Source organism: Thunnus thynnus, chromosome 8 (genome assembly GCF_963924715.1).
Source record: "Thunnus thynnus chromosome 8, fThuThy2.1, whole genome shotgun sequence".
NCBI lineage: Eukaryota > Metazoa > Chordata > Actinopteri > Scombriformes > Scombridae > Thunnus > Thunnus thynnus.
In genome coordinates this window covers 16,148,579-16,166,931 of record NC_089524.1, presented here as the reverse complement: position 1 = coordinate 16,166,931, position 18,353 = coordinate 16,148,579, and the positions used below count along the sequence as shown (strand labels likewise).

Sequence of the window (18,353 nt, the reverse complement as noted above, 5' to 3'; positions counted from 1 at the left end):
TATACTTGAGTGCAAGCATACATTTGAGCAGAAGCAGAGCAAATGTTAAACGCAAGTAGGGGCTATTTGAGTGCAAGGGCAGGGTTTTGAGGGAAAGAATTACAAAATTTAAACGTGAAATCAATAACTTATGCTCTCAAATTGAAAGACCACGCTCTTGAATAAAGATAGGAAAAAAGCCCCATAGGGATGCTACAGTGCCTGGAAACAAGGGAGCAGCTTATTTTCCACAGATATCTGACCTGCCTGAACTTCCAGGGGACAAATTCCGGGAGCCCTGAATGGCTGTGATTGTCGGACGCCTCAGGCTGCAGCCTGAGCAGACGGGTCTTCACCAGCCCTGTTTTTGGGCTGGACCATTGGCCTGTCTCCTGTCTGTCTCCCTCTAATGTGGCCACTCTGTCTCTCTCTCTCTTTTATTTTTGTCTATCCCTAACTGACCTGTTAACACACACTCTCCCTGCTTTATCGCTTCTCATTCACATCAATGTCTGTTCAACTTTAATTAATCCTGGGGTTTTTGTTTTCATCAGATGCCTAAGTTTGTACTCAGACTTCTCTTTCCTTTCCTTTTTTAAATGGGGTGAAAGTTTTGGTGTTGAGCAATCACCCGCATGTTTCCTGGAACTACTCTCATAGTGCTCATTGATGGCTTTCAACCAATTTGGTCCCAAAGATAACACTGCTTTCCGGCACAGCGACAGAACAAAAAAATCTCCTGTTTTTGTAATGTTAAACTTTTACAGTTTGTGACATTTTTCCTTTTCTGTTAATTTTCAAAGAGGCCAGTGGTGTGAGGCAAAGTGGTTGAATAAGTTAGCATAGCAGGACCCACCCTGTTATCTCAGCAAGATGTGGTCAGGGGATCATTTCCAATTAGAGTGGACCTGCCAAAGCAAGTAAACAACCACGCTCCTGGCGGCCTACCATAACTAACTCAGCTTGTGCTGGGAGGAAGGCCATTGAATCAGCCGCAGAGTATGTTGCTGGCTGTTCCAGGAATGAGGACAGTGTGTGCAAACTGCTAGTGTTTGTTGTTTTTTCCAAAATGGGCTCAATACAGTACAGGTTAGACCCCTCTTTTGAGTGGTTACATTATGTAAAGTATGCACCAACTTCCTTTTGAAATGAAGCCCTTAGACCAAAGAGAAAACCTGTTGACAGGTGCTTGTTACCAGTCTGTACTTGCTACATGGAGAAGGGGGGCCATGTTGAGCTGAATGAGTGTGTGATGTTCCAGCTTATGTTTCATACCTTCAGCTAGGGATGTTAATGATTTATCAGTAATCAATTAACAGGTGAGAATTTGATCAATCAAAAATATATTGACTAAAACTATCCAAAGTTGGCATATCTTTATTTTACACTTACTAGGGACAGTAGTTCCTTTTGTGTAGGGCTGCAACTAACAATTCTTTTCATTATCAAATAATTTGCAGATTACTTCCTTGATTATTCAGTTAATCATTTTGTCAATAAAATGCCTGTTATGACCTCTGAAATCCCAAGATGACGTCTTTTTGTTCTGTCCGATCAACGGCGCAAATCCAAAGATATTGAGTTTACCATCATATATGACACAGAAAGTTTCAAATCTTCACGTATGAGAAACAGCAACCAGTGAATTTAAAAATCATTGCATATTCATTTCTGTCGAGTGACTATCGTTGCAGCTCTACATTAGTGTTTTGAGTGGCTCAAGATACATGACCTGCCCTGTGTGCAAGTCATTCTCATACTACATGTTAAAAAAGGTGTTGCTGCTTATCTTGATGAAATTCACCCACACTAAGCCCTTGCACCCTGCAGCTCTCCCTCTAACTAGCTTACTGTGGCTGCTTCTTGTGACACTGACATATGGTTACTGCTGTTGCTACTGACCTAAAACTGCAGCACGGTGAGCTGTTAACAAACTCAAGGCAATCTTGCATCTTGCAACAGGGGTGATTGCCAGTTAATGGCGTTTTCTGTCTGGCCATCAGATATTTAAATATATTTAAAACAGCACCCTTCTTGGCAACGGTGGTGCTTCCACAGAAGTCATCTAATGTATTTCCGATTTTTGACTCTCAGTATGTAGATTTACAGTAAAGTCAGGTCTTTTGATACAAAATTGAGGAAGTGAAAGAAAAAAAAAAGTTCAGTCTATCTATGGGGTGTTTCTTTGCATGTATCAGATGCTACAATTGCTTTCTCTTGTAATCTCTGATTTATTGTAGTAATAATGATAATGATGAGCAATAAGATCTCAAAGTGCAGGGGTGACAAATTATACTTCAGAGCGAGTAAAGCCCAATTGAAAAGGGGAAGAAGAAGGAAAATGCAACTCAATTGGGTTTAAAGCAGTGCTAAGGTGATTCAGCAGTTCTAGCACAAAGCCTTTCTGTTGAGGAAGGCTTTTAAGGCTAACCACAGATCAGAGCTTAGTCCTTGGGCATGCAGGAGAAGATTTGACTGGAAGTCTGTGGGATAAAAAATGTCTTCAGCTTTAAACAAGCTAACAAGCAATTGCTATAGAAAATGTGGTGCTGTGTGTTGCAGCCATTCAATCTCCCAAAGTGGGAAGCAGGAGTTGAACAACGAGGTTTCAGTGCCTAGGGCCCCCCGGAGCCCGAGATGTCTGAATAGTGAGTAATGAGGATGTGTGGAAAGCATGGCAGGCAGCTGCATTTGAGTCATCCATCCTCTCTCTGTGCTCTTGCTTGCTTTCAATGGGTGTCGTCGACTGATCTGGCTCACTGGTGCCTGTGACTGTTCATCTGTTCTTAAGTCCTGTGTGTGTGTGTGTTTGTGTTTTTGTTATATGAAAGTGTGGGACTGGCTGAGAAAGTTTAAGAGAGGCTCAAAGTTGAAGAAAGAGTGAGTTAGAGATTTCAGGGGGGTGCTCATGTTTGGCTTCTTCTTGGCGTCTCCACGGTTGGGGAGATTTTTTCTTTTCTTTTTCAGTGTCTATCTCAACTTCCAGTCACTGCCAATCCTTCCCAGTCCCTTTCCCAAGGGGGTGTTCACTCCTCTGTTTGTGGACATGAGCCCAACACACAGTGAGACTAGCATGAAGTTGGGTTAGGATTCCTCAATTATGACTTAAGAATAATCTGTCCGATAATAATATCAATATTTGATCATAATAATAATTATTTATATGGACATATGTAATAAACATTTTTGATAAGGGTGTGTTAAATTTGGTTATTACAGAATTACAACCAAGATAAGTACTATACAGGACATTTTACAATGAAAAATAAGTTTTACTCTGTTCTCTGGTAGATAAACTATGACCTCAATTCTATCTTTGAAATTTCCGTACTCACATTTCTTGTTATTTATTGTCCGACATATGTCGATATCAGTATGTCTGTGAAAAAACAACTCATATATTCGCATGGACTAGGCCTGTCACAACAACTATGTTATCAACTTATCGTGTGATATATGGACATGACCTTGATAATTTTTGCTGATCTCAATATTGAATAAACAGTATAACTTATTGTGTTTGGTCTATCTATTTGAGGCAAATAATCCGTCTACCTGTTTTTATTTGCCACAATGATTTCTGAATGTATATTTAATTTATTATTTATACTGAGCTGTAAAACATATAATAACAGCTAGCAGCTAACAGTTAGCCCAGGAGCTAGCCAGTTTGCCTGTTAGCATCGGTACATAAACCGGAGAACTGTTACTTTGTTCAAACGATACCTGGAAGTTGCCGGTTTCCCACTCAAACTGAATAAATACTCTCGTTTAACAGCTCCACTGACCGGTAACGGTTTCACTTTCTGCTAACTGCTAACTGCTTACTTTGTTGTCTGACCGTCTGTTGACCGGAAGCTTCAAGTTCACAGCAATTTCAGTTCTGCTTTGATTCATTTCATTATGACAATACTTTATTTGACTTTATAGTAACAATACGTTATTTGAACCGGTGTTACCATGTTAACTGCAACTGTGGCATAAAACAGGCCTAAAATGACAATAATATGGTTTATCACAATTATTTCCGGGACAATATATCGTCCAACAACAGTAGTTACTGTGACAGGCCTAGCCTGGATGATTTTCAAGTCCAGCTCTCAGTGATATAAACTAAACTATTTTTTAAAAATAAGGTTGTTTACAGCATGTGAAAAATAAGAACGGCACACTTCAGATTTATACACTAACGATAAGTCTATAAATCCATTTGAAATAAAACTGGTTTAAACTGAAGGGTACATGTTATTTGCCCTTGACCACTGAGGCACCAGGTTATGACTCAGATAATGTAATTTTTTCCCCAGGTTTTGCCTATAAAACTAATAGTTGTAGAATACTGGTATATTTGCAAAATAATCAAACATTTAATGTAGCTACAAACGCATGATGGTATAGAGAATATAGTCAATATGTTAGACTAAGATATAAAATGGACATAGCAATTTTGTTTAAAAAATTAAAGTTGTTTTTAATAATTTAGTCTCATCATCTATATTGTTCTTAATCTTCTAAATTCATAAAATGATGTTGTAGTATGGAAATTAATAAAGTAATCTCCTCTGGCTGAGTAGATACAGCAGTGTTTCTTTTCAGTAAGTTTTCAGCAAGTAAAGGAACATGAGCAGAAGCTGCTGTAAAGGCCAACTAAGGTCATATCTGCTCTGCAAGTTGAATCTTACATCCATCCATGCAGGCAATGCAAATTCTTCAGGGTGCTTTTTTTTTTCTCTCTTCAGCTCAGAAACGTACAGGTTTTGTAAGAACCTTGGTTTCCTGCTTTGCTTTGATGTCTGCTTTCGTATTCTGTCAAGCACTTCCTCCAATGACTTCTTCCTCCCCCTTTTCTCAAGTCTACTTTGTCTCGAGTGTCTCCTCTCGTTGGCACTGAAACACTCTCAGCCACCCACCTACATTCCCCCATGTCTTACAACGAGCATGCCTTAGCAAGGAAGCGGACGTGAGTCATTGTGGCTGGTTAGACTGATAGCGGTTTATTCACTCATTCAAAATGGCAGCATTGAACAGATGGTACCTTTGCTTATTGCTGAATCAGTTTGGATTTGTTATAAATCCTGAACACCTCCAGTGAGACCATCCAGATGATGATATCATTTATCCTCCTAGCTTCCAACAGATGATTTCCTCTAATTATGTGATTATGTTTACTTGTGTGTGTGTGTGTGTGTGTGTGTGTGTGTGTCTACTACCAAATAAGTCTTTTTTTATGACTCCTCCTTGAACTTATTTCATCATGCAGTTCAGCTGGGCACAGGTTTTGTAAACCTCAGGTCTGAGTCGCACTCTGTGATCCCTTGATTTCCTCAGTGATTAATCATTCTATCAGTCATCGTTTTACTCATGTTCTTATTCAGCTAAACTGTGGAATAAAAACAGAGGCAAAAAGTAAGGACACATGCTCACTCAAATACTGTACTCTTTGTTAACAGGTTTCTTAACTGTTCTGTTCATATTGCTCACCAAAAGACACAGCATGTGTCCTTAACATATAGCTATCTTTGTGATTCCTACATTCAGTACTCTCACTTTTTTCCTTTGCTGCCCTGCCACTCAGCCACTTTGCCACCCTGAGCTCTGCCTCAGAACGAGGTCAGCCAAAAAACTCCACACCAAACAATGGAAAATATTCTGCCACCACTTCCTGTGCTGTCGATGAGTACACCCTCAGCAGACAGCCAGCAGCTGAAACCAGGAAGGGCAGTGCAATGGCATTTTATCAATGAGCCACACGTGCACTAAACATGTTTGACAGTGTCACAGTCCCTGAAATGTTTAATATCATGGGTGTGAGATGGGGCTAAAGACCAAAAAACATACTAATGGGTAAAATTTGATATTTGAATGCTAGCTATGGCTCCAATACAGAGACTTGTGAACGCGACTATATTATTGTATGCTTCTCATACTCGAGAGCTTTAGATCAAGGAAAGTTTACCTTAGGGCAGTCAGTGAAATGCCCAAAAGACACACCCAGAGTACAGTATGTAAAAGGAGTTGGTTGTGATTTGTCACAGGAATCTGCTAGTGTTCATCTGCACCGAGATATGAATACCAAGGCAACCAGCAATACAACAGTTGGAAAGACCTCTGACCAAAGCCAGAGTGTGGTATTGAACAGTTGAAACATCATACACTTAACATGATTAGAAGTAAGACTCCTTCTGGGGCCATGTAGAAAAAAAACTGTTTTGTAATGTTAGGTATTTTTGATAAAATGATCAAAGGAGATGACCTGTCTCGCCAAAAGCTGCCAAGAAACCAGCACATTCTTCCACTCAGGCCATCCGTGAGATAAACTATGTTAAAGGTTAAATGTTGAGTTAAAGTATATACCAAATGTCTAGGGCTGCAACTAACAATTGATTTCATTATCGATTAATCTCCATGATAAAAAAATAGTGAAAAAATGGCATTCACCATTTCTCAGATGCAGTTATGTCTTCCATTTGCTTGCTTTGTCTGACTAACTGTCTAAAATGTTAAGATATTTAATTTACTGTCATATATGACCAGGAAAAACGGCAAATTGTCACATTTAGGCAGATGGAACCAACAAATGTTTGACATTTCTGCTTGAGAAATGGCTAAAACCATTATTAGATTTCCAAAATAGTTGCAGATTTACTTTCTGTCGATCAACAAATTGTTTAATCAACTAATTGTTGCGGCTCTACAATGGTGTACTACTTATTGTATGTTTCCATTGTAATCCAGTCATTATAGTGACAGGCAACATATGTTTCATCTTATATAAAAAATACACATATATTAGTTGTGGTGGGGCAGGTTTTATTGGTTTTCTTAGCTATAGGCCCATAAAACTTAATCTACCTATTAAGCTTTATAAACATTATTATTTATGGCCACAAATGTAAGCTGGAGTGACTGGATTTCTTCTGCACTAAGAATCAACAGTATGTTGGATGATTTTAGTTCGTCATGCTTTGTGTCCCGCTCTGCATGTCCCCGTACTTGTCGTCAGATCTGTGCTCTTCAGCTGCCTGGCCTACCCGCTGAACCCCAGGCAAAGTCAATGGAGAGTGACAAGACAGTGTTGTTACTTAGCAGCTGACAAGCCGAGACAGAAACAGACCCGAGGGCCAATATGGCGGAGTTCACTGGGCCAGCATCACGCTCCAGGAACCAATTCTACACTTTATTTAACCGTCTGAGTCAAAGAACTTGAGCCCTGATAAGTGAAATTGGGCAAATAGGGTGGCTTTGTCGCTTCAGGCTGATGCTATCAGCTGCCACCCAGCTGAATGAGCCACCCCAGATTTTGAATTATACTGACTCATCATTACTCATGGTAACAATTATGTGCAACCCAAGCAGAAATGAACACCCTCTGCTTACGAGAATGCTCACATCAGTGTGACATATTTTCCCTCGTCTTTCACTGTTCACATGTTTGTTAGTCTTTGCTGAGGTGTTGTAGCCTCCCCTTTAACACTGCTAAGGCCTGAACTGTGATCTTATTTACTGAAGTTTTTCAAAATTGGATCACAGATATCCGAACAAACCCCTCTTCATTTTCCTACGTGCTGTACCCTCCCATTGGAGAGTGGGCGGGGTCATGTTGTCAGTGATGATTAGCTGCACAGCTGGGACTTTGCCTAACTCTGGTATGGCTGCAGGCTTGGCCCCATGCAGAGGGTCACGTCCCTGTTTGCCATTGAGCCTCTTCCTCTCTCTCCCACGGCATCTCCTAATCACTGCGTTATGAGAAGAACTCCTCCAACTGCAGGGTCACATCTCATTCCTCCTTAAAGCTTATTGACCCTCCCCCTGTGTCGGGCTTCAACCATAAACCTCTGCAAATTAAACTTGTTTTGTGCAGTATGAAGAGCATATATAGTGGTTGTATAGTCGTATCTGTGTATGGATTAAGTCAGCTTGATTCTGTGTGCGTGCGGGAGCATCAAAGAGCTGGCAATGTAGGAAAAACAACCTCAGAAAAACAAGGGACCTGCACCTGTTTGCAATAGGCTTGTTCCAAGTATACGGACTCAAGACCCCTTGTTTTTAAGTTATTTTAAAGGGAGAAAAAGCGATTTTTGTGCCTTTCATTGGAAGCAGCAGCTTTCCTCAAGTGACCCGAGGGAGCATTTGTTCATTCAGGCCCAGTCGTTCCTGCAGCAGCCCTATTCAGAGGCAGCTCAAAGACTGAATAGGGTTTACAGGCAAAATCCCACTTGATACTCTATTCTTCACCCTGCGTATGTTGTGCCATGATTGTTAACCTGTCAGAGCATAGGGATTTTTATGGGGATACTTGTTTTAACAAGTTCCTGTTCCACAGCAGGGAGTAGGAACATCAAACCATTATAGTCATGTCACTGTGATTATATCAGATGTAATACATAGTTTTTGAATGACATTATTTTGCTCTAAGGACTTAGTCATTACTAATCAAATTATGTAATATCCCTAAACCGTGGATACTGAGTTGACAGGCTCTGTATGTGTGATTAAGGGCTGTGACACTAACAGAGCCTCTTTATTGACAGAGGTTTTGACTTCTAAATCCCTTGTCAAGCACACATCATGAGACCAGGGACCGGTCTCTATCATCTGACAGTATGCTGTGACTTTGCTTCAGGCATCTTGCCCAACATGAGACCTGTTTTTTTTTTGTTTTTTTTGCATCTTATTGCAGGGCCGATACTCACTTTGTCAGCGTAGCATATTGTTTGAGTGTGCTTTTATCTAAAGTATCTCACAGTACAATGACTACATTTAATATCTGCGCAGGTGGCTAAAGTCATAAACACCCTTTCATATGCAGTGTTTGTGCGCTGCTATAGGACCACTTTAGACATAATTTTAGAGAGCAGTTAAAATTATTCTGTTATTTAGTCAGATAAACAGACCCAGGCAACCTTATTTTGATTGGCAGGATCAGAAATGACTTTGAACTCTCACCTAACATCCCTCTGATTTTAATGCTCTTCCAGGAGTCACGCAAACAGTGGACAAGCAGCGGCCTGAAGTGGAGGCACCACTGCAGGGCTTTTCTCGTAGCTAATGCAAAAACCAACTAAATTTGATTGACAGAAACTCACTTTAAGGTCAAGTGCAGTCATGTGCACAACAGCCAAATTCAAGAAAATAGCTTCCTAAATTAATGCCTGAGGCGTGCATGAGACTTCCTGTCACGTTTTCTAGCTTGTTTGACTTGGGGCTGTAGGTCAACCAGATAAGAAGCTATGTTTATGAACCTGCAACCAACCTGACAACATTCTTCCTCTTATCTTTTCACACAGCAAGGAGCTAATTTGACTGTAGCAGTTGGAATACTTGCCTCAAGCAACAACGCTAGTTCCAACCACGCAACTAGGCCAAATTTGTTGATATTGCAAATTGTAGCGTTTCCCTTGTAATCATTGCACCACCAATGCAGAGTTATGAGCGCCGCTGGTAAAATTTCAGATGATCATTAATATCAATGGGCTACTAATGATTTTACCTTTTCACTTAACACCCTACGTTATCGTGGAATTGTTTTGAGTCATCTACAAGTGCATCAAATCCCAGAATCCTCCCTGTCCTCACTTTTCAAAGGACATTGACTTGAAAGGTACATTGTGCGTAACGAGTGTGTGGTTGAATGAGTGCAGAGAGCGAGTGGCAGAAAAGTGAAGGTGAATGCGAGCGGAGCAAAGGAAAACGTTAGCAGTAAGTTGTCAATCAGGCAGTAAATGTACAGTACAGACTACAGTGTGTCAGTTAATAAATGCTGCAGCTTCTCAAGACCAAAAAACGCCTCATATGTTTCTTCCCAAATTGCTGGAAAAGTGAGGGGGGTTAGCTCCGAAGTTAGCGACAATGGGTTAGCCTAACCTGACCAGACTCACTTAAGGTGGACTGACCTTTTTAAGGTGGACCAGCTATTCTCATTTCATTGACAATCTCAGCCGCTCGTAAACAGAGAAATGTCTGGCTGCTGAGTCTCTCCTGAGTTTTGGTCAATTTTATTACACTCTATTAATGTCAGTGTGTTTACATGCACTCAATAAACCCGATTACTCAGACACCAGGTTATGCCAGTAAATCCATACTGTAAATCCATGTATACATGCAGCTGGTCAGTAATCAGATTTCCTCCCTACCCCCGATCTTATTTTGGAAGCATGGCTTGCTTATTTTGACTTAATAAGTTATAAAAGATACTGCTTCCTGACTTTTTTCTTGTGTGTCTCTGACGGAACAGTTTCAGCTTTTCCTCACAAAAATAATCCTACAAGAAAAAAAGTAAAAATTACAGTAAATTCTAAAAAAGATAGACTTGAATGATGCTAACCTTTTATTTAAACCTCTGAAAGACATTAAGTGAATCATGCCAATTTATAATGGTTTATTAGACCTGTTTGTTTCTTTTCCACTCAACTGTCTTCCAACTGTCCAGTCCACTTTAGTGATCTCCCTGATGGTTTCAAACTTTGCTCAAAACCACTTTCTGTTGTATGTTGGCCTATAAATGCAGGACTACTTGGTGATTTGGATAAGGTGATATGCCACACCTCCCTATTTCCCTGACTTTTCCCTGGCTGTACTTCCTTGATTTTAAATTGCACCCTTTCACTCAGCTTCTCTGTCACATCTTTGCCTGATGAACTAAACCAGGTATTTTGGCTTGTTCAGAGGGCTGAGCTCACAGCTGATGTGTGTATGTTGTCTGTGAGTTCTTTAAACTCGCAGCAGCTAAATACCTCACCAGCACATGAGGAAACTGGAAGGTCTTGAGCTGCTGTTTGTGGGGTGTGGTGAAGATAACTCTGACATGAGCTCAGATATGGAAACTCGGCTGTAAATCACTGTTTGACAGTCAACAGTACTGTAGTGGATGGTTAACCCCGCTTTTCTAGTTTCGTAAATGAATTCTTTTCTCTCGCCTGCTTTTGTTTTTTGGTTCTCAAGGGTCTCAAATGCAGTGAAACGGTCCAACCTGGCAGGGGCATGCGCTTGTCCAATTTGTAAAATGTTACAGATGTAAACTTACCTTGTTTTTTATTTGTTTGTTTGTGAGAATTTGTGTTACTGAAAGTCTTTGTGGAGTTTTAAAAATCGTTTCTTGCTTTGTATCGTAGTACATGGCAATCTGGAATCTGTCCATACATTTATTTATATATTGTCTATGCAAATGAATGAAAAAAATGTATTTGTTTAATTTGCCTATCAAATCATTAATGGCTGATCTGTGTGGGGCAAATATCAGAAATTAAACACATCAAAATACACAGAGCCACACATGCTAAAAAGTTCTGCTATCACACACTTTTACTAAAACTGTCCACCAAATGGTACAAATCTTACATGTAAAATTTACAGTACGTGGTACCAAAAGAGAGAATAACCTCTTCAACCCAAGACTATACCTACATTTTCACTTGAAAATAAATTAATCTGTATTCTTATAGTCAAGCTTCTTATGCTGTTTTTAAATTCACATATCCAGGACTGAGATTAGCAGTCAGGTTATATTATGAACTTGGTGTATTATTAACGTCATGTGCTAGCAATTACCCAAATGCTGATAAATATTAGATGTGGCTTGTAATTTTATCTACCTTCTCTAGCCGCTGTGTCAGAAAACACGCCCCTGTTTGAAGTTCACTTTCTGTTCTACAAGTCCGTCTGGACAAGAAGTCTGAGTCACGGTAAATAAAATTAACTTCCTGGCGCAATTATCTCTGATCGGTGTAAACCTTTGATGTTTAATAAAGATCAACAACATTACACACACCTCCATGATTAAAAAAATAAAAAACGTCCATGTGTGTCAGTGTAGGAAATTTAAAAAATATTTGAGGGGGACGACTTTTGCCCCCACTGTCTAAAAAATCAGGGAACTTACAAAATTTTGGGGGCACTTTTAAAAAAATAGTAATTAGTACATAAAGTTGCTTTTAAGTTTTTAATGTGAAATGAGCCCAGATTAAAATTCCTACAGTAATCACCACTTTGTAACCACAACCACATCAGTAAACACCGTTTCATTTCTAATAATTGTTTACATTTTCTAACTACAATAGTAAGCACATGAAAAGCAGAACAATGCAGACTGATTCCCTTTCAACAACTGAGATTTATTATTATTATTTAGGGAGAGCCCTCAGTATGAAACTCTAGGTGGCAGTATAAGATAATGATTGCAGCAATATTTAATGGGCTTGCTCTAATTAAATTTACCAAAAATGCTGGGGGGGAAATGCCATATTCAGACCTCCCACACAAGTCAAAACCAGTCTAACATCATTGTAGGTCTGATGCATTGCATGCCACCGCCTCAAGTTTTTCACAAAATTATCGACTAGTAGCTACAAGTATTGTCAAACGAGCCAAAATGAGTGTAGTATTCCTTCTTGATTGATGCAGTTCTGGAAATAACTTCAGTTGAAATTTAGCCCTGCTGACTTTTTGAGCATAGATGACATAACATTATAGACTCGACTATCCAGCAAAATATGTTCTAGATTTGGGACTAAGAAGCTTCCTTCACTTAGTGCTAGGGTTGAACAACTCGTCGAAATTTTATCGAAATTGCAATATGGCCCACTGCAGTTTTCCAATCGCAGAAGGCGCAATATTAGTTAGAGGTGAAATATGTGTCAAATTACCATTTTAAATTAAATATTTTCGTGCTGCAGAGATTTCCTGGCCTGCACATCATATTCTAAAGACTTAAGAAAAGATCTTTGGTACAGATCCCCACAAAAATCACACCATAATCATTTTTATATGTTTTTCAATAAAAATGAGAATAACCCTCTAATATTGCATATCATATTGCAATATCAGTCAAAATAATTGCAATTAGATATTTTTTCAAAATCATTCAGCCTTACTTAGTGCATTGAGCTCAGTAACGTTGGTCAACGGCACTGATCACCCCGCCAGTAGGCAAGACCCACATGTAGGCTGTAACATTAACGTTATCTTGCTAACTTGCTAATACTTATGTTAGCTAACACGCCAGACCAAACACATTTTAAAGTCTCTAGCGTTAGTGTTAATGTTACTTACCATAAGCAAATTGATGATGCTTGCTTGTTTGGTGACGATGAGCTGAATACTTCTTAAACCGTTCGCTTCCTTTAACAAAGTCATGATTGGCTTTTAGCTGTCCAAGGCTATGTTTGGGTTGCTTTACAGAGGTGGAGAGTCATCTTATTCACCTCTTCAATACCAAGCCAGTCTATTTTCCATTTTTCAACTGTAGAAGCAGCAACTCTCTTTGCCATCTTATTTGCTGGGGGTGGCGTTGGTGACGGCCCAGGGTTTGGGTTGCTTTCTTCTGTAACAGTTGGAGCTTTTGTGAGGGACCGTGAACAACAGAGCTGTTTGTGTGAGTGTGTGTTAGAGACAGAAAAGGAAATTAAATTAATTGAATAAAAATAAAATGATGGCTTAATGTAGGATTAGGATATTGGCCTAAACTGGTAAATCTAAAATTATCTAAAATAATCTTTGGGGCAATTTTGGCCCCTCAATCACGGTTCATTTTTGCCTTCGTCCTCCATTAATTTATGGCACTGGTGTGTGTTATACAGTTAGATCTGAAATTAAGAACATTTTCTATCTAAAAAAAATTATAATAATTTTTTTTTTTAAATGTATATGTGTATATATATATATCATGGTGGTCTTTTCTATTGTGTTATTAAATGTTAGACTGCACAAGAGCAAAGGGAGAGAAGGTGGTTTGAATGAAACAGATAATAAGGACACTTTATCCACTTTAAAGTCGGTTTCAGCATTTTGGGTTTCCAGTTAAGGAAGAAAGTGGCCACAGGACAAGCGGTGTGTTTGCTCTCCTGTGTTGTGCAGAATACACACTGATCCTTCTAATACCAAACAAACTCTTGTTTAAATGACTTTGTCTAAAACATTTTTGTTGTATTTTTTTTAATATACTTGATGGGTCTGTCAGAAATAATCCTCTACTATGACATTTGTTATTGTCACAGCAGAACTATGAAATAATGGAGACAAAAGTTAAATTCATTCTACAGTTAGCAATGTTTTGATATGTTAATGACAGAGAAAAGGAAGCCAACAACAAAACGTGTTTGGCAGTAATTCAAACCACTTACAGTCAGTTAACATGTGACTGTTTTAATACATGGAAAATGTGCTTATAATACACTTGTTTTTTCTACTTTATCTTGTCATTTCTGAATAGAGCTTTGGCAGTCTGGTCTGTATCACCATTTCCTGGGACCTCTGTGTGTGGTTCACTATCGTCCTCTCTCTCTCTCTCATTCACATTCTCTCTTTCCTTCTCATAGCATGTCTCTCTCTCTCTCCCCAGCGTACATGTTTCTCTTCCTTTACTCATGTTTCTCCTGTCTCTGTTTCCTCCCCCATTAAAATGCAGGAACCCATCCACTGCTTTCTACCAGGCTTTCCGGCCTAGCAGATTACGAGGGTCAAAGCCCGTCAACGATAGGTATGAGCTCGGGTGTGTTTACGTGTGTGTGTGTGGCTTGGAGTGGCTGGCTAAACCAGACTCTGCACCCCTTCAACCCTCAAGTGTCATTTTTCTAACAAGCAATAAGCTTTCGCTTACGACGTGTGAAGACAACACTATCACATGAAAAGAATCTTGACAATGTCACTTTTTGGTCGACAGTTGAGAGATAATTAGCGTGCTGGTAGCAATTTAAACTTAGATGTGATTGCTGACCACAGTTGCATAAAATCTTTAATCCCGCAATACATTTTTCACACTTACAATACAATAGTTGCTCTATTCCAAAAATGTTTGAGTATAATTATAGTCTTTTCTACAACAGTTTGAAAGGAAGTAAAAATGATTTAAATAAAAAGCAAAGACAAAAAAGAGAATAAGTACCCATTATGTCTTAAATTTTGTGTCATAAACATTTCTGCGGTCGCTAGGGCAAAAGGCTGCAGGAAATAACTGAATGTACTGAAAAATTATCACATGAAAGGAGTAAGTATTAGCAATCCTTGTGAAATTATTTGTGCATTCAAAAACTCTCATGAATCGAATCTTTATTTAACTCAATTGGTGGATTTTCTGCTTGCTGTTGAAAGGGAAAATGGCATTTTGAGACTAACTGCTGAATTAAATGACTTGTCATGCTGGAAATTTCGGCGTGCAATGCATGGAGAGACAGCATGGCACTATCAGAAGCGACGGGGGTAGCTTTTGTGACACTCCGTCCTGGCTGCGTTTCAGGGCTCTGTGACACTTTGAGTGTCTACGTTCTGTCACGAGGATCCGGTGCTCAGGTTTCTCTGGCCTTTATGACGTGTGCAGTCTAATGCCAGGGGGTTTTAGCATTGCAAATAGCAGATCACATTGAGATAACATGACGGAGTTTGCGTTGTATGACGTGATATTCTCTGAAGTGTGTCATTTGTATGCTCAGATGAGAAGCTGATGATTACCGACTTGGCATCATTGACTCTGAAAATAACTCATTTCACATGTTTTAAGCAGGGTTATCAATAGACAGCTGACTGCACTAGTAACTAACCTGCCATGACTGTTGGGCTTATTTATGTGAAATACTGTCAGCTAAATTAAAGTAACCTCGCAGGTCATTTCCTGGTCAAGTGTTTTCCTTTATTCATCATGCAGTCATCACCACAGTGAGAGAAACTGTTGGACAATCAACACAAAATTAAATGGGACATATTATGAACATTTAAAGGGACGCCACGGTAGGAAAATTTTCCCACAGATTAATAAACTCTTGACAACACCAGTGTTACCGGTTACACCAGACACTTTACAAGACGATATATAATGCAGCGTCCGTCATCTAACTAAGATTTGATAACGCGCTTAGTATTTTACAAATTAGAGGTTTTTTTATTTGATGAATATAGGCGCTGATACGCAAAAATGAATGAAATGGGTTTTATTTCTATAAAAAAAGCATGAAAAGCAAATGACGGTATGGGCAGTGGGCAAGTAATGTAATCAGTGTAACACCAGTAACACTGACTACCATGGCAAGCCTAATTTACAGATCTGTATTTAGATCTTGGGGCTTTACCGGAAATCCGAAATATGACAGTGGACAATGCAAACAACACATGGAAAAAACTTAGCAACAACCTTAGCAGCAAAGGCTACAGAACGGATGGCCTTTTATGAGCATGCATCTCGTCTGGAATGTAGAAAAAAACGTTGCAAATTAAGAGTTCAGAGCAGGTTGAAGTCTGGGCTTTTGATCTGCAGGGAGCATTTCTACTAAGGCCGGGCGATATGGACAGAATCAAATATCACAATATTTTTGACCAAATACTACTATCAATATTGCAACAATATTGTAGGGATGACTATTAGTGCTTTCACAAAAAATATTTACACAAAGATTTTTGATAAATAATCAACAGTAATGTGGATATAATGACTAAGTGGGTAAAATAAATAATAGAACAGCTGGAATAGTCTGGTAATTGTTGCACATAGTGTACAAATACTACCTAATAGTTCCCACATTCATAACTGATTTTTATGCTTCTTAATTAATCAGTTCCTTAAAAATCCTCTTTTAGTCTGAGTTGACAAATAGAGCGCACCCACATAATTATTTGTTTTCTGTAGTTTGCTTGTGATACCAACATGCATAGTTGTGGAGTAAAGCCTTAATTATATGTCTCTTACCCTCACAAAAGTTTTGCTGTATTATCAATGGATTGTTAATGATTCTAAAACCTGTGAATACCTGTTGAGTAACGTCTGAACTTCAGACAGATGAATGCCAGTTGGCTTTGACTTCAAGCAAATATCCATCCGTGGTTTATAAGTGGCTTGCATTAGTCACTGCCACTTTTTGTTCCCATGTGCTGTCTCACTGAGGTTGTTTGAGGTCTTGACTCTCTTCCACGGATGTTTAATTGGCTGCCAACAAACATTGGCAAACAAGCATTGGAATTAAGGTGGCATCGGAGTCCTTTATGTCGAACATTTGGCTGGCTCGTCATGTCAAGAAGTGCTGTGAGAACGTCTGAGCAAAGACTTCTAAGGCAGTGATTCACAGTTTGAGTCCCAGAACACAGGGATCCTTTATGGAGTCCCCAGGCATCCGCAGGAAAATTAGAGTGATTTTTTACTTCTACTCTTATCTGCCAAATGTGAGCACAATGGGACTGTGTGTAATGTGTTCTGGCTAGAGGATTCACCCAGATCAATTTTGCCAAGAATATTACTGATTAAGAAATATCTACTCAGCCTGTGCGTTGTCCCTGTGACAAAACTGCTCTCGTATCTAGATTTTATATTTGGTAGTACTTAAAATAAAATATTTACAGAAATTCTGCTCTAAGGCAAATGATACTAATGTATGTTACGGTGCCATTGTGGTTTAAATTGAGGAGATAAGTACAGTTTGTGTTTTTGTTTCAAGTTATTTCACAGTAACGATCAAAGAAATTGGTTACAACCATATTTGATTTGAACAGATTTCTGCATGAAAGCTGGCATGTGACTATTCTGCTAGTTTATCTACACTCCGATGATTTGCTACAGCTGTTGGCACATAATCTTTAACAAAGTGGATACAAACAGATGTGTCAAATCCAATGTGTGTTTGTGTAACGCACTGCTGCGAGCATGAGATGTACCAGTGTCCATATGACTGTATTCTTCGTCAAATCAAGGCAGTCCTGATGGGAAGTGAATGTTTACGTAAAACAACAGTAGCAGTTGATCAAGTGTGCAGCGTTGGCAAAAGATTTAGAACTTCTGTTTGTTCCTCATCCAGCTTATGTTTGCCTGCGGGCTCTGTGACTAACAGTACAGCTTTATTCAAAACTTTTCAATTAACCGTAGTTAAACCCGAGGGAGCCGCCTCATTCCACCACTCTTTGTCCTCAGCCAACTCTCCTGCAAGGTTGGACTTGTTTGAGGTGAAGGGGGATTGCTCGCAAACAGTTTGAGGGCACAAAAGAAGCATTCCTGAAAATGATTGCTTTGTGAAAAATGTAAAACCTCAACTGGGCAGCGTGCCCCCAAATCACTTGTGCTTTTTTCTTTTTTTGCACAACCAGCGGTGAAACTTAGCGTAAGTTTCTGCTGTGTTGTGGGCATCAAAACATGCTTGGCTGTTGAGCTTCACACCGCCACATGTGCTGCAGCTGGGCTTAAATGTCCTCTCGTTCACAGCTCGTCTTTCAACTGCAACAAGCGACAGATGAATTTATTTTAGCCTAACTAAATTACAAGTTACACTCTGCATTTGTAAACATTCCAGAAAGCGATCTGTTGGCCAGCTGAATGGAATCATTGTGAGACGGTGATTGGTCCCAAGTAAAGCAGTAGCAGCCCTTTTACTGCCCTCAGACCACAGTGATCAACTTTATGATTACGG

The 18,353-nt window shown here is 39.4% G+C and overlaps 1 protein-coding gene across 2 annotated transcripts in view; it reads left to right on the top strand.

The window, feature by feature from the left end:
- The window catches only part of tsc22d2 (TSC22 domain family 2), a 39,458-nt gene that overhangs the window by 9,358 nt on the left and 11,747 nt on the right, over positions 1–18,353 (top strand). The window contains exon 2 of one of the 2 annotated variants that reach the window (XM_067596760.1): positions 14,381–14,452. The exons of the other annotated variant lie outside the window; for it this stretch is intronic. Within the exon in view, the coding sequence (XP_067452861.1) occupies positions 14,381–14,452 (72 nt within the window). The remainder of the gene's footprint in view (positions 1–14,380; positions 14,453–18,353) is intronic. 2 annotated transcript variants of the gene reach the window in all.